At 38.3% G+C, this 23049-nt stretch overlaps 1 protein-coding gene and 1 long non-coding RNA gene across 2 annotated transcripts in view; both read left to right on the plus strand.

The window, feature by feature from the left end:
- The window catches only part of LOC127530262 (uncharacterized), a 132030-nt gene that overhangs the window by 32202 nt on the left and 76779 nt on the right, over window positions 1-23049 (plus strand). The window lies entirely within an intron of this gene.
- On the plus strand, window positions 10475-22264 carry enpp5 (ectonucleotide pyrophosphatase/phosphodiesterase 5). The gene is made up of 4 exons (XM_022214778.2): window positions 10475-10715; window positions 13861-14763; window positions 15589-15765; window positions 18429-22264. Exons 2-4 carry the CDS (start codon window positions 13884-13886, stop codon window positions 18842-18844), a joined length of 1473 nt encoding a protein of 490 aa, XP_022070470.1. The 5' UTR covers window positions 10475-10715; window positions 13861-13883; the 3' UTR covers window positions 18845-22264.

Raw genomic sequence — 23049 nt, forward strand, 5'->3', positions numbered from 1 at the left:
ACAGTTTGTCAGCTACAGTTTCCAATGTCAACAAGAAATTCATTTTATTCACTAAGAGATTGAAGAGTGAAAATTGATCGCTTAAATACCTCCAAACTGTACTTAAGTGCAATACTTGAGTACATGTACTTAGTTACTTTCTGATCCTGTGAGGTTGCCGCTAATAAACTGCCAGAAAGAAGAAATTAGAGCTTGTTACAAACAACAAAAGACTCGCCAGATTTGTTTTCTCTCATTTTTGGTTTCATATTTTCGTTTTAAAGCAGAATGTCTTTGTCTGAATGGGATGCTTCCATCCTTGAAGCTCTTCCGTCTCGAACCACAGGCCAGATTTCCCCTAAAGGAGCCTCTGTTTCTTCTAGTAACCCCTGGTGACCTTCAAGTCAGTCAAAATGCCCCTGCAAGTGGCCAAAATCAGCTTCTGATGGCCATTAAGTACCCAAACTGAATTTTTTCCTACAGGATTACTTAACATTACCTACAAGTTATAATAATTTCTCTTCTAGTGTTTAAGGATGTTTATCATTGTATGAGGTTCAAAGTTAGCTAAAATGGATTAACTGCGGCATTCAGAGGATGTTGTAAGGATAGTATCAGATTATGTTTCATGACGGACAAAGGAAGAACAAACCAATATTAAAACAATGCTTTCAAGATGTTATCAAGGCCTCAGGGGACATGTCTGATCTATGACGCTATGTTAACACAGGTGGAACATCTTGTCTGCAATATTCTGAGGATGTTCTGGTGATGTCAGGACCACAGATTATTTTACACGATAACAATGAAGGAACAGTCTTAAATCGCATCTGAACAATATTCTCATGATGTTATCGAGGCCTCAGATGATGGAACATTTTTTAACATATTAAAAAATTAAGAAAAGTGGAACATTCTACCTACAAAGTACAGTTTTGAAGGATGCATTTCCATCAACATTCAAAAGATGTTTTCAAGATATTTCAAGTTATTGAAGCGTCAGATGTCAGAACGTTTTTGGATACGGTTATATTTACAAAGTTGGAACATTCTGCCTGCAGTTTTCTGAGGACGTTTTGTGCATGCTGTCGGGGCCACAGATTATGGTGCATTGTATGCAAGAGGGATGTTCTTAAAGCAACACCTGAACAAGATTTTCAAGATATTATTGAGACTTCAGATTACAGAATGTTTTGCAGGCGTTGCCAGGAGCACAGATGAGGAAAGAAGAACTTTTTCAACCAGCATTAAAAATGTTTTGAAGATGTTATCAAGGTTTCTGAAGATGGATCATTTTAAAAATTTTGATTATATAGGTGGGACATTCTACGAACAATGTATATGGGATGTTTTGGGAACGTTATCAGGGCCACAGATTATGTTACATCATTGCAAAGGAAGAACATTCTCAAACAAAGATTCAAAAGATGTTCTCAAGACGTTATCAAGGTGTCAGATGAAAGAGTGTTTTTGAGTTTTTTTTGGTAATGTTATTTTCATAAAGATGGAATATTTTCAAATGTTAGATTAACAAGATGGAAGGCTCTACCTGCAATGTATAAAGGATGTTTTGGGAATATTATCAGGACCACAGCTAATGTTACATGATTACAAAGGAAGAACGTTCTTCAAAAGATGTTCTCAGGATGTTATCAAAGTGTCAGATGACAGAACGTGTTTTGCTTTGTTTTTCTTATTTGGTAATGTTGCATTGATAAAGGTGGAACATTTTGTCTGCAGAATTCTAAGGATGTTTTGGGAACATTGTCAGGATCACAAATCACGAAGGAAGACTGTTCTCAAACCAACACTGTAAAAATGCTTTCAAAATGTTCTCAACGCTTCAGATGGCAGGACGCTTTTTTAGATAATGTTAATTAGCAAAGGTGGAATATTTTGTCTGCAATATTCTGACATGATTACAGAGGAGGAGCGTTCTCTGATCAACATCAGAACAATACTCCTAAGATGCTATTGAGGGTTCTTTTAAAAAAATGTTGCATTAACAAAAGTGGAACATTTCTCTGCATTGTTCTAAGGATGTTTTGGGTCACAGGGCCACACATTATGCTACATGATGGAAGAACCTTCTTAAACTAACATTTAAAGGATGTTTATAAGATGTTATTGAGGCCTCAGATGAAGGAACATTTTAAAAACGTTACATTACCAAAGGTGGAACATTTTGCCTGCAATATTCCGAGGATGTTCTTGGGGCCACAAATGACCGTACATGATTACGATCATGTACGATGAAGATGGATGGAATATGAAAAGCACAAACTTTTTGGGATGGAACATGATCTTCCTCCATTTATACATGTGTGCCAAAAACTAACACTTTGGCTAAAGGGCTGTTATTTAAAATATGCTAACAATGACTTGACTGGACTCAAAATACACACACAAGAAAATGTAAATGAAGTTATTAATATTATTGTTCTGTCCGTGAAGATTAAACAGGGCTGCATTTTTCTTAGACTAACAATAATTTTCTCAACTTAGAGATTGTTTACCATTTTCCGTGATTGTAGACCATTTTGAAGGATGTATTTACATTTTTTACTAGTAAATGTACAAGTATTACATGGCAAAAAGCACTTGAGTAAAATATATATATTAGTAAAAAGGTCGCAGGAAATATTAAAGATAAAAGTTGTCAATGCAGAAAATGTGTCCCATGTCTGTTCCACTAATAAACATATCATTAGATCAATGTTAGTGATGGAGCCGATTTTTAACGGGTAACTGATGATTATTTTTCTGCTGCTTATATTCTGTTAATTGGCTAATTGTTTGGTTTGCTTAAAAAAAGAAAGTCATCACAAAAGTTCTCTAAATTTGTATCTTAAATGTTTCCAATTTTCTCTAATTTTCCCTGTAATTTTAATTGCACTACCTTATGAACTGTAAGGTAGTTCAATTTATAACAAAACATCATATTTTTTATATGTTTTGGGCTTGAAAACCTTGATTTGGAAAGTAACGAAAGTTGTTGAATACATGAAGTAAAGTATTAATATTTTAGTGGAAATGTAAAGTGGCATGGAAAGAAAAGACTCAAGTAAAGTATGAGATATGTACTTAAGCACAGTATTTAAGTAAATATGCTCCACTATTGCTATTTTATGATTGATAATGCGGAGAAAAAAATCATCTGAAATGTGTCAGAATCCAAAATGATGTCTACAACTAGTTTAAAAAAAAACAAAAGATAATGAATTCCTGCATAAAGACACTAAAGCTTTAAGAGGAACTGATACCAGCACATGATTTTGTTTGAGAAATGAGTTGAAATTAGCTGCCAGTCAGTTGTTTTTAAATCAACTAACTGCTTTAATTCTACTTAATAGTCATATTTTCTACCCAAGAAAGGCTCAGTAATCCTCAAAATTCTTTATGAATCTTGTTATATCATAAATCTATGTCCCATTATGCTTATTTTTCATTTAAAAGATTAAAAAACATTCATGGCCAAAGGAATATTGTGCTATTTGCTCCCTTTTCAGCAGTGAACATCCAGAACCTTTTCTATGTAACAACTGCGTTCCCTTATGTTCTATAATCTGTAAACCTTGCAGCTTATATTACACCATGGTAAACACACAACGGCCATAAAAACTTTGTACAAAAATCAACAAAAGCTTATGTAACCTCACAATAGGCAGAGAAACCGAGAGACATGCAGAGAGCTTTCCCAACAAACAAACCAAACCCTTCGTTTCTGCATATATGTGAATATATGACTGTTTCAGAAGTCAAACCAGAACACACAGGAGCAGGTAGCTTCATGGCAGCTCCACTGTTCTCATAGATTCACACTGTCAGCTAAATGGAGGACAAACACAATGAGGAACACCTACAGCACATACAGTACATACATGAAAGGCCCAAAGTGAAAGAACGGGGTTGAACAGGTGAACAGATGCCGTTCCCTTTGATTCAGGCATTTTCTCATGGTGGGAGTGTTTGTGTCACATCCTATGTATGTACGTTAGTTGTCTCTCTTTTGACTTGCTTTTATTTTATTATTATTTTGGTTTTTCCGTGTTGAGTCTTCACACCTGAAACACTTTTGTTGACAGAGAGCGTCCAAAAATATGCATAGGCACGCAAAAACACGCACAATAAATGGATAAAATCTTGCCAGCTTGGTCGACTTCACACAAAACATCACGGTTTAGCTTTTAAAGTGTTAGAATGATGTTTATTGTGGCTGAAAAGTTCCTGAGTTGCACTTTTCAGTCAGTATTCTACACTCACTGTGAGAAATACTATTACTTTTTTCTCTGTCACATTCAGTGAATGTTCGCTTATGTACTTGAATGAAAACAGAATGTGCTGGTAGATGCTCTGCTGGACAAAGAAAACTAATGCTACACTTAAATATAGATCTCCAATCATGTTAGACACAGATGGGACTTGTGTAATTAAATCCTGAAAGAGGATTAGCCCTCTAGACCCCTTTAAAAGGCAAATTATCTTGAAGGAACTTCAATTTCATAATGTTATTAAACTAACCAATGTGCAGTTACATGATGAAAATGAACCAAATCTATGCTTAAAATTGTGATATTTCATCAAAAAAAATCACTTGTCTCAATTGAAATTTTACCCAAAATAAGGACCTGATTCTGTACAAAATAACAACATTGTTAGCCTAGCCGCGCTAGACAACCCACGGCAACGAATTTAATTCTCTGCCAGGGTGGGTCTAGTTACCCTCCATAAGGCTCGAGGCTGGATGCTCCTAAAACTGGCCGGACCAATCACCATGAAGTGTAGAGTCAGAAGGCGGGCGTAACTAAGTGACGACAGAGGCGTGACGATTCTGACAGAAACAACCGGCGCACAATAAACAGTTATCTTTCGACTTGGCTTTGGCCACAGCCCTTAAAGATTTGAAGCTAAAATTCAACTTGAAAGATAAACAAAGGACGGCACTGAAGTGTTTCATTGAGAAGAAAGACGTATTTGGACTTATGCCGACGGGATATGGCAAATCTTTAATATACCAGTTGGCTCCGCTGGTTGGGAAGCTAATGGGACTTAGCCACAATCCGCGGGCGCTCTAGGAAACTATGTCAGCCTATTCGTTGCGCTGATTGGTTGTATACCTACCCAATTGCTGCTGAGTGATTTGAAAGACAACCTTTTAGCCCGCCTCCCTCCCTGTCGAGCGGCCCTAGACCCTTGTGCCTTCAGAGCATGGGTCTAGCGTGGCTAGGCTAAAACATTGTACTTTTCAGCGTAAACAAGAAGCTGTTAGTGAATCTACTAGTGAGTTGGATTTTTTTAAAATTTGCTTTTAATTTTCTCACTTCAGTAGTTTTAATTACACCAACCTTAATTCTTTGGGAATATTGTTAATCTGACAATGATGCCAATAAAGCTCATAAAATTGTCCACATGACAAATATCCAGGGTTGGGCACCTTCGGTTGAACTGCAGGCTGTGTTTTCACATAAAGCAGAGAGGAAAAAGAACGTAAATAATTTTGAGTAGCAAAATATCTTTAGTATGCATATTTGTCTTTTTTTTCAGTATCTGTGTCCAAGAAATCACTTTCAACTAAGCTTCCATTACAAAAACACCTCTCAAGGAAGTGTGTTAATTCCAGATCACATGACCTGCTCCACATGATGTCATTTCCTCCTGAAGAAAAGATTCCAAGACTTTCTGACTTATTTAATATAAAGTAGTGTGAGTCAAGTGTGGATTTATGACATGCCAACAGGTTTACTACAATATCTCTAGAAATAATTTAAAATGTCAATTTTACTCAATTGTATATATAATATTTAGAAGAATCTTTGTACAAAAAAAATGCCATGTGTTGTTTGTTTATAGGCGGCCATGTTGATTTTAGGCCTGAAAAGAGTAAAAATGTCAACTATGTTACAAAAAGTCTGGCAATTATATATTGACCCGAATACTAATGACACCTGTGGATACTGCATTATAAAATTGTTAAACTGCACAAAAGAAATTGTTGAGTTCTCCCTACTTTTAGCCATGGTTGTGCCGTCTCCATAGATGTACAGGACTTTATGTTAGAGTGAAACACGAGCAGATAGTAAGTAAAAATGTGACAAATGAAAAAATGCTCGGTGTTCTGAAGGTTAATAGTCGACAGTCATGCAAGCATCTCTTTCAGACTGATCTTGGAGCTAAACGCTAACATTAGCATTCCAAACTGCTCAATAGTAAGGCTGACATGGTGATAATTAACAGGAATAGTGTGTATTCCATGTTTTTCATTGTTTTAGCATGTGAACATTTGCTAATTAACACGAGACACAAAATCACTGAGATATTTGAATGGATAAACCAACATGACCGACAAACGGTCCCCCAACAAGCTTCACCGCGAGTGTGGATAACTCAATAACACATATGAATGAAAAACATGACTATTAGTCCGTTTAGTTTAAACTGACCACAACCAAATTTAACCTAATCAAATTAGAACCAAATATCTTTGAGAGAGTAAATGCAACAGAACACTTGTTTGGTCAGATATTTTTTAAATTTCGGTTAATTTCGAACACCACACGTGTGCACTTTATTCCTGGGAACATTCTCTCAATTGAAAAAGTAAAAACAACAATGGACAAACAGATGGATGACGAGTTACAGGAAAAATGCGAGAAAAATGGCCCCCACAGCACAACAAATCTACAGGATCCCCTCATTAAAAGAGTTCAGGTTTTTCCTTTAATTTGTCACCCATCTGTACACCAGGACTGATTTAACACATGCAAAGATGGATGCTTTATTGTTCCCATGAAAACAGATTTTTAGGAAGTTTTATCTCTATGTTCATAATGACAATGCTCAGCATAATATAATAATAAATTTGAACTTGTCAGTGAACTTCCTGTGAAAGTATGTGCAGCTGTACTTCTTCAATTTGTTTGATTCTAATTTGTCTTTCACTTTTTTGAATAATCACACTCCTGACATCAGTCTGATCATCCAAAAGCTTGTTCTATTGTATTTAGACACCAGATTTTTTATTAGCACCGTATGTAAGGCTTTTATTTCTCAATCTCTGAATAAATAAAGTTTGTTTCATCTTGACCTTGGTAACTGTAGCTGAAAATTATTTCTGCTTAAGATCTCTTTGTTAAGTATTCTGGAGCTTTCCATTGTAACACATGATCCTCATTAATGGATGGAGTCATCCTGCAATAGTATAAATTTCTATTTGTGTGCAATTTAAGAACTTGAAATAATGGAGATTTTACACAATGCGTAGTAGAACAGGCTGTTAAAATACAACATGTTAAAGACTGAAGCAGTAGTTTCCACCATTTTTTGGCCTCTTACAGAAAGACGTGAACAACTCCACCAAATAATGAATATTCTTAATAATTCAAGTTCAAATGATCCAATAAATAGTTTTTATTCCTTTTTCCAGTCCCATTAATCATGTGATGAGCCCTCAGACTTACTTATCTACCGCCCTGTATATTATTTTTGAGTATTTTTACATCGCTGTATTACTATTTTTGCTTAAGGATTTTCCACCAGCTTTGGCTTCTCCTGTATTTTCATGCCCAATTACCTTATTTTGTCCTTCTGTCTTTTAGAAAGCTCTTGTGCTCACATGCTATAAATTCCTAATGAAGTTTCATTTCAACAAATTGCCATAAAAAGGGGCCCAGCAGAAAAAATATTCTCCAGGGGCCTCCTAACAGATTAAACCAACCATGTCTCTGTTTGCTTAAAGTTTGAGCTTCTAACTCCATACTTGACTCGGAAACAGCAGCTGCCAGAACAGTTAACCCCAGATCTTTAAAGTAGCTTCAGATTTAAAATGGTGCATTCAAGTGTCTGTAAAGGAACCCGTCTGTCTGTACAGATTCCTTTATTCCTCGTCATGGTCATAAATAGGCTCACTATCACCACACAGCGACATTACTGAGATGCCATTTTTCTTTACAACAGAAAGACAAACTCTGGCCTAAATATGGCTACTTGTTGAAGGACTTGAGTGACACCTTGTGGGGAGTTTTTGTCATGGCTGTTGCAGAGCTATTATCATAAAAGGAAAAAGAATCTGAGAGATTTATAGTAGCAATATATTTGAATTTAGCCCTTTCTAGCACCATATTCTTTTTCATCTTGAGTACAAACTTCTCTCTCTATAAATTTCCATCCATCACAGCGATCCATCAGATAAAACCACAGGGTTGTCCTAAATCTGACTTTTTCATAATATTTCAGGTTTAGGGACATCCTGGACAGGTCACCAGTCTATCGTAGGGCTACACATGCAGACAAACAATTACACTTGCATTATGGAAAATTTAGAATTACCAACTAATCTGAGCATGTTTTTGGACTGTGGGAGAAAGCCAGAGTACCCGGAGAAAACCCACGCATGCACAAGAACATGCAAACTCCCTGCAGAAAGATCCCGGGAAGGCCGTCCTTAAATGTCAAATGGTTCAAAATGATACAACCTTATAATAATTGTATGATTTAAGTTGCCAAGTAAAGTATTTCCATTTAGTAACAATCAACAACAGATCATTTAGAAAGATTATTTACGAGTTTGTTGTGAACCTGATCAGGACTAAAACAGTGAATGCACAGTCCTGACAGTGAATCACGGAGGTGGGGGTGTGACAATATGGGGCTACAGGAAGTGCAGAAAGTGTTGTGGAGTTTCCATTTATAGCGAACACCATGACGGCCTGTGGAACATTCCCACATAACAGTGATCACTACAAATACACCATCAACACTGTGAAGCATGGTGGTGGCAGTATTATGATGTGGGAATATTTCTCAGCAGCAGGCCTTAGAAAACTAATAAAGACAGACAGGAAAATCAGTGCAGCAAAGTATAGAGAGCTCGTTGGTGACAGTTTCCAATGAGACAATGACATGAAATACAAGATAAAATTTTCTTAATCCAAAAGAAAAATTCTTGTAAGAATTTACTCAGAAAAAAGTAAAGTGTGCTAAAATAAGACTAACATAAACCTGTAAAAAGACATGCTGGCAATGATACTGAGGTAATAAGTAATATCAATCATAATAATAATATATCACCTCCGAAAATTAAATTAAAAATTAAAAATTGCACATTGCACTGACAATGTTGTACATAAACATGAACTATTCCACATGTAATCAAAATATTTCACATGAAAATGAAACGTTGCACATGACACCGCGACGGATATTGTTAAAAAACTATTGAGAAAAGCAATTTTGTAAATGATATTGATATTATTGTTCAGGTGTCAATGTCTAATGTCTCAGCAAACAGCCAAAGCTAACCAGAAACGATTCAAAGACAATAAATCAAGTTTTCTGGATGTCCCTGTTGGATTACCTCAGGGCTCAGTACTTGGCCCTCTGTTATTCTCTATGTATATTAATGACTTGCCAAATTCATGTGCTAATGTGGAATTCCAAACAAATGATGCTGTCTTCTTCACCAGTGCCTAAACTACTCAAGAAGCATCCTCTAATCTTACGCCAGCTCTGGTTCCTGTAAATGAGTGGCTTTTAAACCATGCATGTTTCTGAATTTAACAAACTGTATGATTTTTCACAAATCAACCATGCGACATCAAACTTTCAAGAGTCTTTTTGGGAGGACAGGAACTAGAAATTGCCTCTGAATTCAAATATCTTGGTGTGACTCTTGATTCCACACTGTGTTTCAAAAGAATATCTAATACAGTGAAATTCAACCTGAACAATTTCAGACAAATTAAACCTTCCATAACACTTAGTGCTGCTAGAATGTTTCTACATTCCACAATATTATCACACACTGAATAATGCATAACATGTTGGTCGCTGACAGGTGTAAATACATGCAAGATCATAGAATCACTCTCTCAAAAATTGCTAAAGGTCTTCGATAGGAAACCAAATTCATATCATGTTTGTATTATCTTAGAAAAGTACATCCTATTGTCCTATGTATCACTGTTACATCTTTTTAAAGTTTTTTGTTTTTAAAAAAAAACCTACCTTGGGACTGTGGATGTAAATTAGCATTGTTTCTATAATCTGGCATATTTACGTTCATTGCTGTCTAAACAGACATTTGTTAATGTGCACTATCCCTATCAAATAAATAAATAAAGCCAACTGAGGATATATGCCTGGATTCGAAAATCCACTCAGACTTAATGCTGTAATTGTAGGCAAATGTGTGTCTACTTAATACTAAACCAAAAGGAGTGAATTCACATTACATATTTTGAATTAACATTATTTTGTAGAAATCTGTTTTCACTTTGACATGAAAGAGTCTTTATTTGTCATTTCTCGTCCCCAAATGAACCTGATTATGATTCAGCGTAGAAAAGCAATAAAAGGGAAAAACTTCCAAGCGGGGTGATTCTTTTTTTAGGCTCTGGTGCTCAGTTAGTAGACAATTCTCTCTTTAAATCTAAATGAATGCACCCTGATTGACACCATCATGTCTATTTATAACAGCCACCCATCCTCGTCTCCCACATTACGTCATTGGGACCTGTGTGCACTTTGTGAAGGCTGCAGCTCCTCATGAGGCGAATCGTGCAGCTGCAGGAGACACCGGACCGCCTTTTGTCTTCCCGGGATCCGGTTCGGTTTCATGTGAGTGAGTAAAAGCAGCAGAGACGCAGCAGCAGCAGGTTAATAGGCGGGACTTCCTCCGACGCTTGTGTTTATCAGCTGGGTGCAGCAGGGATCGAGCCAGTGCAGGATCTGATAACAAGGTAAGCAGCTTGTTGAAACTGTTATTTTGAATTTGTGCATCTTCTTCCACCGTAATGTTGCTTTATGACTATGAACCGGACTCGCTGCTGGTCGTAATTTTCCTTGCAGCCACAACTGCGCGTTTGAGCGGTTAGCACTGCAGCAGAGATGCTAAAACACGGTTTTACTGGCAGGGACGAGGCTCACTTTAATTCATGTGGTTTTAAGTCGCTCCCACACAGATGACACTGCAGTCTCTGCTATATTACCAATGACATCATTGTCCGGAGCTCTAAATGTCTCCACAGATGATGCGTCTTGGTGCCAAACTGCTGCGTAATGCGCGTCTGGATATATCAAACTAATACCAACACTGTATCTAAAACTGACCATTAGTGTGATTCAAACTTAACTTGCGCTTTGTTGTCATATACAGGCTGTTTTTTTCTGTTTACATTTTTTTATATATAAAATGAATCCCCTCATTAGTTTTCTGAGTCATAATTGGATGGAGAGTATTAATGATATTCTAGAGATATTTAGTTTGAGATGTGGAACGGTACCTTAGATGTTATACTTAAGCAAAAGTACTACTACTACAGTGCAGAAGTACTGTGTTACAAGTAAAAGTCATGCAGCAAAAATAGAAAAGTGTGAGCTTAAAAATATTCTTAAAATTCTCAAAGTCATTATGTAGAATGTCATGTTTGTGAATACTGTGTATTATTGGGTTATAATTATTAATGTGCATTAATATGTTCATCACTGTAACATAGTATATGCACTGGGATCTGTGAAGGTTTATCTTAATTTCTAATATTGCAGCATAATGTATTAGTTGGTTATGTTTTGTTTATGGGGCTGAACTATTTGGAGAAAATGTCTAACTGCAGTGTTATTGAACATGCCTTTCTGTATTTTTGTGCTCTTGCATTGTGTGTAATAAGTTATTACAAAGGCTTTAGGTGGTGCAGGTTTAGAACAAAGGTTAGGTGCTGTATCTGGTCCAGATTTGGAATGAAGATGGGGTTGTAAACGCTCACAGGGTCGAAGGATCAGACTAATTCCTGGGCAGGTTTTCTGTGGGTCAGAAGAGGAAGAATCTGGGGTGCCAATGAAATCACAATGTGAAGGATGACTTCCTTAAACAGTGGTCATTTTTGATAGTTTGGTCAATATTTGTGCAATACTTCTGTCACTGAAATCAGAAATGCTCTTAAGATGCATTTTACATTGATTTTTTTTTTTTGCATAAAGTTATTCTTTTAATGTTGAATACAATCTTTTTAATTTTTCCCTTTATGGTTATTATCATATTACAATGTGTGATATTTTTGTAAAGTCAAGCGTCCAGTGTAGTAGATTTGAAACATGGTGGAGCACTATGACTGGAGACACCACCCAAAATATTAACCGTGCTATGTTCTAATACAAGAATGAGCAACAATTAACGATATGAATTGCTTGTTTTTGTATTTTTTTCCAAAAGTGGCATAAAACACAACGGCTACGAAAACGTCTCTGTCTAAAGTTAAATAAAATTGAAATCGATAATGAATCATGATAAGAAAAAAATTAAACGGTTACAATAAGAAAGCAGTAGAACCTTTCTGTAAACGGTCTGTGACATTAGATAATGTAGGTCATTCACTTTTGGCTCTGGAGCATCGACAAACTATTTAACATTCTGTGATCAAGTTAAATAAAGTTAAAAAAAATTTAATCTAGGTCAGACACACTGCATAATGCATGTTCTAAATTGCAGCCTTTGCAATTTTCTAATTGCACTGCTTTAAAATATTACTGAACTAGTGCAGTGGGGTAAAAAGTGCAATATTTGTCTTTGAATTGTGTAGAAATACAAAGTAGCAGAAAGCAGAATTATTAAGTACAGTACTTTTAAATGTATTTAATGACCAGTTTTGTTTATAATGATGTAAAGCCAAAAAAGGCAGCAAATTCTTGCATTTGAGCCGGGAAATGGGCAGATTTTTTGCTTTATTGACCAAATAATTGTCAATTAACTTTCTGTCAGTCAGTTAGTCGATTTATTGCCTCAGCAGTTTTCAACATAAATGCCTTAAACCACTGAAACTTCAAGTAGTTGATCTAAAATAATTGTTGCATCATTAGTGCACAGTTATTAGAGAATAAATGAACAGCTGATGATAGAATGCGGAAGTTACACCTGTATGTGATTATTGAACATCTCATTTCTAAGCTAATTATAGCTGCTTATTAAATTCTGTCTTTTTATTGACAAAATAATAAATCTGTTATCTGTCACATGAAGTCAAGTCACCATTATTCATTAAGCACATTGGAAACAACGAGTTTTGAATCAAAGTGCTTTCCAGAGAAACAACATGACCTGACATGATGAATTTAGCTGACAAGTTTAAATATTAATACAATATTATTTATTCAATAAATGTACCTGACCAAATTAAATATTAAAGTTAGGACCCTACACAAAAAATCCAAAGATTCCCCATGAGCAAGCATGTTGGTGACATCTGAGAGAATTTTCAGTTCATTTATATAGCAAAAATTCTCAACATATGCCATTCATAGCACTTCACATAGTAAGGTGAGGATCGTACAAGTTTTGAGAAACCCAACAAAAACAAAGGTCAAAAAATATCCTGAGACAGAACCAGGCTCAGAGAGGGCAGATATCTGCTTCGACCAGTTGGGGTGAGGATGGGGAACATCCATCCATTTTCTATACAACGCTTAATCCTCATGAGGGTCGCGGGGGGCTGAAGCTCATCCCAGCTGATTTAGGGTGAAGGTAGGGGACACCCTGGACAAGTCGCCAGTCCATCGCAGGGCCACACTTAGAGACAAACAATCAAGCAGAATACAGCCACACCCACAATCTAGAATCACCAATCAACCTCAGCAGGTTTTTGGACTGTGGGAGGAAGCTGGAGAACCCAGAGAGAACCCACGCTGCACAGGGAGAACATGCAAACTCCATGCAGAAAGATCCATGTGCCCTAACCGGGATGCGGGATCTTCTCGCTGCGAGGCAACCATGCAACCCGGATGGGAAACAATGATTCAAATCCTCTAAAGTGTTAACTGAAGGTCACATAGTTCATTCTTCCAGATAAGAAAACTTATTTGCTCATCTGTAGTCATTTTTGTCTCGGTTTTTAGGTTGTGTCATCGACCTCCACACCATGCTGGGCCTCTCGCTGCGAGGAGGCTGCAGTCCTCTGCCCTGCTTGCTGGTCCTGCTGCTGCCTCTGGTTTCCCTCCATCGCCTGAACCACCAGGAGCGCAGCGAACACAGCGCGACCGACCGACCCAAGCTGCTGCTGGTGTCCTTCGATGGCTTCCGCTGGGACTACATCGACCGCGTCCCGACGCCTAACTTTCGCAGCATCATGGATGAAGGGGTGCTTGTGGAGTACGTGGAGAACGCCTACATCACCAAAACCTTCCCCAACCACTACAGCTTGGTGACGGGGCTGTACGCCGAGTCGCACGGCATCGTGGCCAACGAGATGTACGACCCTGCCCTGAACATGTCCTTCTCCATGGAGACGGACAGCATTTATGATTCTCGGTGGTGGGAGGAAGCTGTTCCTCTCTGGGTGACCATCCAGAAAGCTGGAGGCCGGAGCGGAGCGGCGATGTGGCCGGGGTCCGACGTGAAGATCCACGGCTTGTTCCCCAATCAGTACCTCCAATACAACGCCTCGGTCTCCTTTGAAACCCGAGTGGAGTGGATTATCGAGTGGTTCTCTGCACCTAAAGAGGAGGCGGTGGACTTTGGAGTTCTCTACTGGGAGGAACCGGATGAGAGTGGCCACAACCTCGGACCTCAGAGTTCCCTCATGGACGTGGTCATCGCCGGGATCGATGAGAAGCTCGGTTTTCTCTTGAACGAGCTGAAGAAGGCCGGCCTGTATGAGCAAGTGAACCTCATAGTGACCAGTGACCACGGCATGGCTCAGCTTTCTGCAGATAACATCATAGAGCTGGATGAGTACGTGAGCAGAGACACATACACCTGGGTGGATAAGAGTCCAGTGGTGGGAATCCTGCCCAAAGAAGGTATCCATAACAATATTTTCAGACATTTATTTTCTCGCCAATCGGCTGTTCTCTTGCTGTAGTTTCATATCTATCATCCAGACAGACAGCAGTACAATTATTTTTTCTTTCTGAAAGTTTTATTTGATGATTACTGGCCCAGAAATACTTTCATTTAATGATTTGTTGTTTTCTGTTCATTTATTCCTCCATTAACTTTAGAGTCGTGCAAATCCCAGATTGCTTCCTCCAAATTATTGGGTTCTGGTTTTTCATTTGCTTAAAAACCAAAATTGAGCCTATAATAACAGTACTGTCCAACTAAATCCATGATGTCAACATCAAAAGATGCTCATCAGTCTAATTGCAGACATTAAGTGCTTTTAGATAAACATTTGCTGCCATTAAACCACAGTAGAACCGAGTGGACTGGATAGTGATTGATATGTGACATTTCTATTAGTTTCATCCAGCTGTTACATATTTATACAGAGAAATTGAAGCAGTTCTCACAATTATGCAAAAATAATTGCAGCCAGACAATTATGTAATAATTGGAACAGGCTTACTGATTTTTTTTGTCTCACTCCTGGCAAGACAGAAAATTCAGCTTATTAGTAAAATGTTGAACCATTCTTTAAATGTTCAGTAACAGGGATAAGTTTGTAATCCGTGCAATAGAAGAATAAAATAAGCACAGATAAATGTTTAAATATAGTTTTTTTTCATTTTGTGGTAATGTAAATTGGAAAATAGAGATTTAATCTAGAATTAAATATGCCTTATATAGATACTCTCTCTGCATCTGCATACCTTTCCTACTGTTCCTTGTTTTCTGTCTTGCAGGAAAGTTTGACGAGGTGTATGATTCGCTGTTGGACGCAAACCCAAACATGGCAGTTTACAAGAAGGACGACATTCCCGAGCACTTTCACTATCGGCACAACGTCCGGATCATGCCCATCCTGCTGGAGGCCAAGGAGGGCTGGACCATCATGCAGAACAGAACCGGACACTTCATGTGTACGTAAAGCTGAGACGGCATTCTGCTTCGGGGCTGAACACGTTAAACAAGAGCTGGTTTAAACAGCCTGCTTTTGCCCGCTCTAATAATAACTTCACAGGAGATTTATTTTAGTCGCTGAAGCAAAGCTTGCTCATGTTATACCAGATGTAATTAACAAAAGAAACCTGATTTGTTTTCCCGTAGGGACAGCAGAGGAATGTGTGTGTGGGTTTGGAGGTTTCTGTCGCATTGCCTCCAAGTGCAGATATTTTATTTTAATCCTACGCAAATCGAGCATTCTCTTCAAAAATTTCTCTCCACCAGATAATTTGATTGCTTAATGCCTCCTCTCTCATTACAGGCTTGTTAATTAGTAAAATGATGAGGTGCAGTCTGCAGCTGGAAGGAAAACCTGCTGACTGTCTGTCTTCAGTGATATGAGACTGCTTAGCTACATGTGTAGCTTGATGCTATCCTGATTATCAGAAGTAGTTTTTTATCTGCATGGTGTAATATATAGTATCGAGAGCAGTGGGCCATGATGATAAATCATGGCTGTTACTGTCTAGCGGTGGCCTCCTCTGCTTCTCAGTGCATTACAGGGAGCTACTAAATAAAATTGTAACATAAATAATGCTGTAGATCCACTTATTGATAATTACGCTCTCTTATAAATAATGACTTTAGGTCATGTAGACTGGATCTGCACTGGTGGCTGAAAATAAATATTTGCCTTCTATTTCGGTTTACTTTAATAGAAAAACACTGTCTGCAGGGTTTTGTTGTATACAAGCAGAGGTTATAATGCAATATAGGGTTGACATTAGGTTACATTTTCCCAAAACTGTGATTTCATATATATTTACAGAGATTTCAGACAATTTGGAGTGAAATCTATATTCACTGCCACACAATGATTTTCTATTTTTTTATTTATTTAAATGAGGTAAAATCCTATTTCATTGTAGAACTATGCCATCTCAAACACATAATAGACTCATCTGTGATCAGCTGTTTCTCTGTGCACACTCTGAATCATAACTCAAGAGTGTGCACAGAGTTCCTCCCATGCATAATGTGCATGGGAGGAACAGTTATTTTTGGCTTTTCCCCACAGACCAGAATCAGTCGATGTCGGAAACCTCTCTGCATAGATTTTAAGTCTGATGAACAACAATAAGGGACGTCCTGATCAAGTTGTTTTTACTCGCAGTCCGATCCTGGTTGTTCAGTATTTAGTGTCAGGCGATTTTGACTCTTCATCTCAGATCATTTTTTCTAGATAATACACAGTTCAAGTGCAATAAAGTCAATAAAATAAATTTAGTGTATATATTTGGCAACACTGCATTGCTGCATGTGCCCCATCAGCTCCTCCAGAAGATGGCAAAAACCTTGACAGTGAATTTAAATAAAAGATTGGTTTTAGAAAAGAGTTGATGTCGATAAATTACTAAAAGCTATGATTATTCCCCATGCTGATTTTTGACATTGGTTTGGGACATCCCTAATTTACACTATGCTGTCAATCTTCAATTAAGTTCTTATAACTTTAGTTACCTTTTCATATGCTTAGCTCCTAACCATGGCAGGGAGACCTCTGGTTTCAGACCAAGTTTCTTTATTCTATCCTGGCTTAGCTGCTAACTAGCCTTTACTGTTTGGTCCAGACTATAGTAATGAAGAGAGGCAGGAAACATGGTCATACCATTGCATGAACTGGGCCTTTTTTCCATCTGTGGGGCAGTAAACATGATGCACAACATTTGGATTACTGTGACATTGAAATTTGGGCCTATCTATACACTACATTGTTGATACCAGTAACTGAACCGCCTTTGTCGCTGTGTAGTTTACACCGGCTGTGGCTACAACACAAACATGCAACTCCAAATCAAAGTTACTATTATTGCATGCACAGAATTGTGCTTTGTAGTTTAAATTTGTATTTACTCAGCTGAACTCTGAAGGTGGATATACCACAAACCATAAATCTCTGTTAAAAAAACAACCAAAAATGGACTTGGCCAATTGCTGATAGCGAATATATTTGTCCAGTCACTCAGCTTTCATGCAATATATCCAATAGAACACTTTGTGCGTTGTCTTCACCATAAACCTGCATAATAATGTTAAACCACTGGCAGAATGCATGCACGTCGCACATTTGTTTTCATGTGAGCATCCTCATGCGTGTTTTAGTTGAAAAATAGATTCCTCTCCTGTATTACTGCCAGTCAAAATAAACCTCCACAAGGTTTTTTTAAGGCACAGATTCATCTGAACCTCACTGGATGGTAGCTGTCGCCATCACAGGCAGCTCTGATAAGCTGTATTGATTTCACCCGCAGCACACCGAGAATCAGGTCAGGTGTTCAGGAATATTACAGCAGTGATATATTTTAGGAGCTGCAGTTAGTCTGTCAAAGCTTTCATCTAAAGTCTTTGTGCTTGTGTTGTTTGATTTAATTCTCAGTTTTGTTTGTGCGTTGCAGTGATTGATTTACTCCAGTCGGCCGAGGCGAGCGCTGACGGTAGTAAATCAGCAGATAGAGCGGCGGTGCCAGATCTCATAACTATGTGAACAAACAGAGCTGCTGCAGATTAACAATGCAGGAATAATTAACTTCAAAGCATTGCACTGCCTCATGCAAATGTGTTTCCTGTCGTTTCTCTGCAGTGGGAAACCACGGCTATGACAACACCTTACGCAGCATGCAGCCCGTGTTTGTGGCCAGAGGTCCGGCCTTTCGCCAGAATTACGTCAAAACCTCCATGCGCTCCGTCGACCTGTACCCGCTCATGTGCCACATCCTGTCCATCCGCCCTCTACCCAACAACGGCTCCCTCCTGAACGTTCAGGACCTCCTCTCCGCCCTACCAGACTCTCCCACGCCCATCCCATACCACCCCCCACCCACTCCTCCCAAGGTCAGCGGCTACGGTCCCGTCGTGGGCTCGTTCCTCGGCGTGGTGATGGTGCTGGTCTTCCTGGTCGTCTACGTCATAATAGTGACACCGAAACAGCGGCCCTCGTTAAAACACAGAAGCTGGGAGATGTCACAGCCCTTACTGCAAGAGGACTTGCGCCTGTAGCTACAAAAACAGAAAGGATGAGCAACACAAAAGAAGAGGAGTTATCGCTCCCCAAGGTACTACGGCTATGTCCAGGAGCTTCCCCTAAGCGCCTCCCTTACACCACCCAATGCAAATGCGCTGCTCGTTTTATTGGTTGGAGATCAAGGGAGTCTAATCTATTCTCCTAATCATTTACATCAAGTGTAAGGGAAATGTCTAGTGCTCGCTCCTGGTGTAGGCTTAATGAAAATAATAAACCTTTACATGGGTTTTTTTAGTGGCTTTGCTTTGATTGTGAATTTTACCTACTATCATCTTTAACATGTTCATCACTTAATAGTAAAGGTTCAAAGCTAAGAGCAAAATTTTAGCCTGTGATTCTGACGAGTGTGAACTTTTGGCTGCCAAAACTGTGATAATATGAAGGTGTCAGTATGCTGGAAAGAAAGTGTTCCCTCCATGGCAGGTTGGACAGCTTGTAATCACAGAGAGAGGCGGGAAGCAATAACTGTTGACATGTGGAAAACTGCGCAAATGTTCAGACAATCTTACCTTGATGGCATTCATAGTGTTGCACTCATTTGTACATAAGGAAAACCGAAGTAATGAAGTGTGAGAAGTTCAAACCCTGCTTACTTTCTCACCTCCTCACGCCTGGATAGTAGCAGCGTGAAGCGAGTGTGAATGAAAGTTGCTGGACGTTCGGAAAAGCACCGTGTTTGAAGCATACTGACACCTTCGCAAAGCAGCTGTGGGCTTAGATAGCAGCCAGTTTGCTTTATTTGACATTTTCAAATTTATGCAAAACAGATTTGTGGGTCATAAAGTAAAGAAGAATCAAAGTCTTGTTAGATTTTTCTTTCACCACTTGTTCTACTTGTGGTCTGAGCACTGAACAAGATGTTGCTTTGAACTACATACGCTGTGATTAATCTACAATATTAAAAAACCCAGCTCGTTCCAGGTGATTGGCTGTTGTCAGTGTCACTTTTGAATGTCATTTTAGCCGCATTTCCACCACAAGAACTTTCCCCAAAGACGAGAAACCTTTGGCAGAACTTTCCACCGCAGTTACTAGAATCTAAATTATTATTATAGAGAAATTATTTATGCATTAGGGGGGTAGCACGCCCTAAAAGTTCTAGAACTTTATGGGGTGGGGCTTGTAGCATTAAACATTTCTGACAGGTCAAATACTTGCAGCATTTATTTCAGGTGCTACGTCTCCGGCTGGTGCTATGCCTTCTCTGACTGTGAATATACGAGGTTCTATGTGACGGAAATTTCGTCATCTCCCCAAGTCCGCGAGAATTTGCACAGACATCTCTGCACATGTACACGCGCAGCCCAGAACGTGTGTCCATGCACTTACATGCTATAAAGACAAAGTGCACATGTTGGGCATTAGTGTGCATGCACGATTACATAGATAAGACCTATTGCACACGTATGAAATGGAGTCTTCCTAGCAGGCTCCGGCCAAGTTATTATACATCCCCGGGTGTCCAGAGTTGTTTGTGTTCCAGTGTAATAAAGTTCTTGGCCAGTCATTAGGCGTCTTTCCATAGCAGGAATGTTGGGCATCCATGAGGTGGCATGAATGTCTGCAGTAACGCTACTCTAGTCAGTCCTTTCTGCTTTTGTGTTTCCATTGTGGTGTAGAATCTCACAACTCTGACCATGATACCAACTCGGAGTGGCCAAAACAATGGCAAACAGTGGTCACTGAACAAAGTTCTATGATCAAGTACGAAATGGGGATTGTTATGTTAGCCTAAATGGATTTAACTTGTTGAGATCACTGTTAGAGAGGAGAAGACTACAAAATGAGGACATGCAATAGACACAACATATTGTTGTTTCCTCCAAGTTTAGCCAATACACATCTAGGCCCATACAGCAGTTTTATTAGAAACTGCCCTGGAGTAGGTACTTTTATCTCACCCAAAAATGTCCCTCTAAGAGGTTCTACAGGGGCATTTGTTGCAGGTAGAAAATACACAAAGGTTTGGGTTTCTTTAAAATGGCCTGCAAGTTCTCTGTTAATAGCTTGTATCTTCTCCAAGGTTCAGTCAGTGATCCCATTTACAAAGCAGTGGCATGACTTAAATCCCCACTGTGCTTTCGGTGGTTGTGAAGTCACCTGTTCTTTTTTTTTTTTTTTTTAACGTGTTATTGTAGTTGTAAAGTCTTCAGCATCACTGCCAACTACTGGACTGGACCACAGCAGTTTTTAAAATAGCAACTTCTAGAAATTCTGTGTAAAAACAGTAACTTTCGCTGGTCTTTAGACTGCGGTGGAAACGCAAACAACCGACAGTCTGATGGAAACTTAAGTTCCTGGAAAAAGTTCCCGTTACTAAAAGTTCAGTTTGCTTTGGGTGGAAATGCGGCTTTGGAAGCAAATGTTCCACTAAAGACTCACTCAATGTGCCAAGCTACTGCTCATATGTGTTCGTCATTCCATGAGCTAATCGCGTCACGACCTTGCTCTTAAGTAGTCAGTTACCATTTGCCTTTTAACTTAACAGAGAACATCTCTTTAAGGTGTGCAATTGTTTGTGTGTCGGTCTGTTTTTTGTAGTTTGTGTAGGTAGGGCATTTTATCCTGTGTAGCTGACCGTGTACTGCCCTCCTCCTCATACGTCATAACCATGGCCATTTGTTGGTGAAATGTGAAGTGCAATTGCTATTGATCAGTATTTCGTCTTAGGGATTTCAAGGGTTTCGTTGTTGTTTGGTTGAGAAGACTATACCGGCATGACTTGCAAGAACTGTTCCCCTAATTTGCACTACAAGATCGAAACGAAACAGAATGAAGGGGCAGTAGTTGGATGCATTTTAAGTCATGAGTAAGTTGCACTTCTAGTTTGTAGTTGCTATTTGAAAGATTAAAAAAAAAGTTAGGTGCCTCTCGCCAAAAAGCTTTTTAATTAGCATAACCATAGAAAGAAGTAGAAGACGTAGAATCCAAATCTGCAAATAAATTACAATATTTTTTCAGCATCTTTTGAGAAACAATTGAATAAACTGTTTTCTTTTGCTTTTTGATCCATTGACTAAATACCTGTGCCCAAAAAAAACGACAGACATCACTGTGATATATACTTTTTACGAAATTTAAATTCTTAAATTGAAAGCATTTATATGGAAATTGTTAATTTTCTGATGATTGTATGGTTTTATTAAAGAAAGGTGCTGTCTGATAATTTTCCCCTGACTTGTTAACAGAGACATAAGATATATCCATAGTACATTTACAAAAAGGTTCATTTGAAATTGCTAGAGAAGATGAGTATTAGATGAGGTTTATCTCAGTTTATTCTTACCTTGGATTTGAAATGTGGATATTTAGTATTATTTACAAATTAACTATCGTTGCCATGTTGATGCAATTAAAGAGTCTTCTGAAAATAAAGGAACTTATGTGAAACTGACTGTCTTGTGTTTTGTGTGTGTTTGTGTTTCAGCTGTAAGATACTTTCAACATGCGTTCAAGAGTTACATTTGTTTCACTTTGATTTGGCCAAAAACTAAAGTGCTTCATTTAATGCGCTTCATCAATATCATGTTTAAATGGATGATGTTTAAATTTAAACAGCTCTAATGTGGAGCTGCATTCAGAGTGCACTGAGCAGTAAAATAAATACTTAAACTCACAGCATTAACAGTTTTCTCCCACCGTTTCTTACTTTTTGCTGTAATATGTTTTTAGATTCTTCATAGCTTCCCATTATAAACATTTTGTTCCTTTTGACTGACATGGACAGAATTCAGTGGGTCCAAAAGCAACACATAATTCACCAAATGTGTCATCTTATAGGAGTGTGTAAAGAAAACTTGGTCTATGGGGCTGTGATAATTGTTTTTTCCCCCTTCATTTGTTCATTTTCTAGAGTAATTGATTAGTTGTCAATCAATTTCCCAAAGCTTGAGATGACGTCTTCAAATCTCAAGGCAAAGATATTCTGTTTACTGTCACAGAAGATGACAGAAACCAGAAAATAGTCAAATTTAATTTAGTTATAGAGGGTTTAGACAAACCTAATAATTATCAAATTAGTTGGCAGGTAATTTAATAGTTGATAACCAATCCATTAATTGATTATTCATTGCAGCTCTAGTGTTAACTAAGAAGGGACTTTTCAAGCATCCAGTTAATCTATGGCCTTTGTGATTTCACAGGTCAAGATTTCTGCTTTAAAGGCCAAAAGAAACTACAG

Source organism: Acanthochromis polyacanthus, chromosome 16 (genome assembly GCF_021347895.1).
Source record: "Acanthochromis polyacanthus isolate Apoly-LR-REF ecotype Palm Island chromosome 16, KAUST_Apoly_ChrSc, whole genome shotgun sequence".
Taxonomy (NCBI): Eukaryota; Metazoa; Chordata; class Actinopteri; family Pomacentridae; genus Acanthochromis; species Acanthochromis polyacanthus.

Coding starts and splice junctions, on each gene's coding strand:
- enpp5 (XM_022214778.2), top strand. CDS start 13,884: ATGCTGGGCCTCTCGCTGCGAGGAGGCTGCAGTCCTCTGCCCTGCTTG. Junction 14,764..15,588: donor GGGAATCCTGCCCAAAGAAG/GTATCCATAACA, acceptor TCTGTCTTGCAG/GAAAGTTTGACGAGGTGTAT. Junction 15,766..18,428: donor CAGAACCGGACACTTCATGT/GTACGTAAAGCT, acceptor GTTTCTCTGCAG/TGGGAAACCACGGCTATGAC.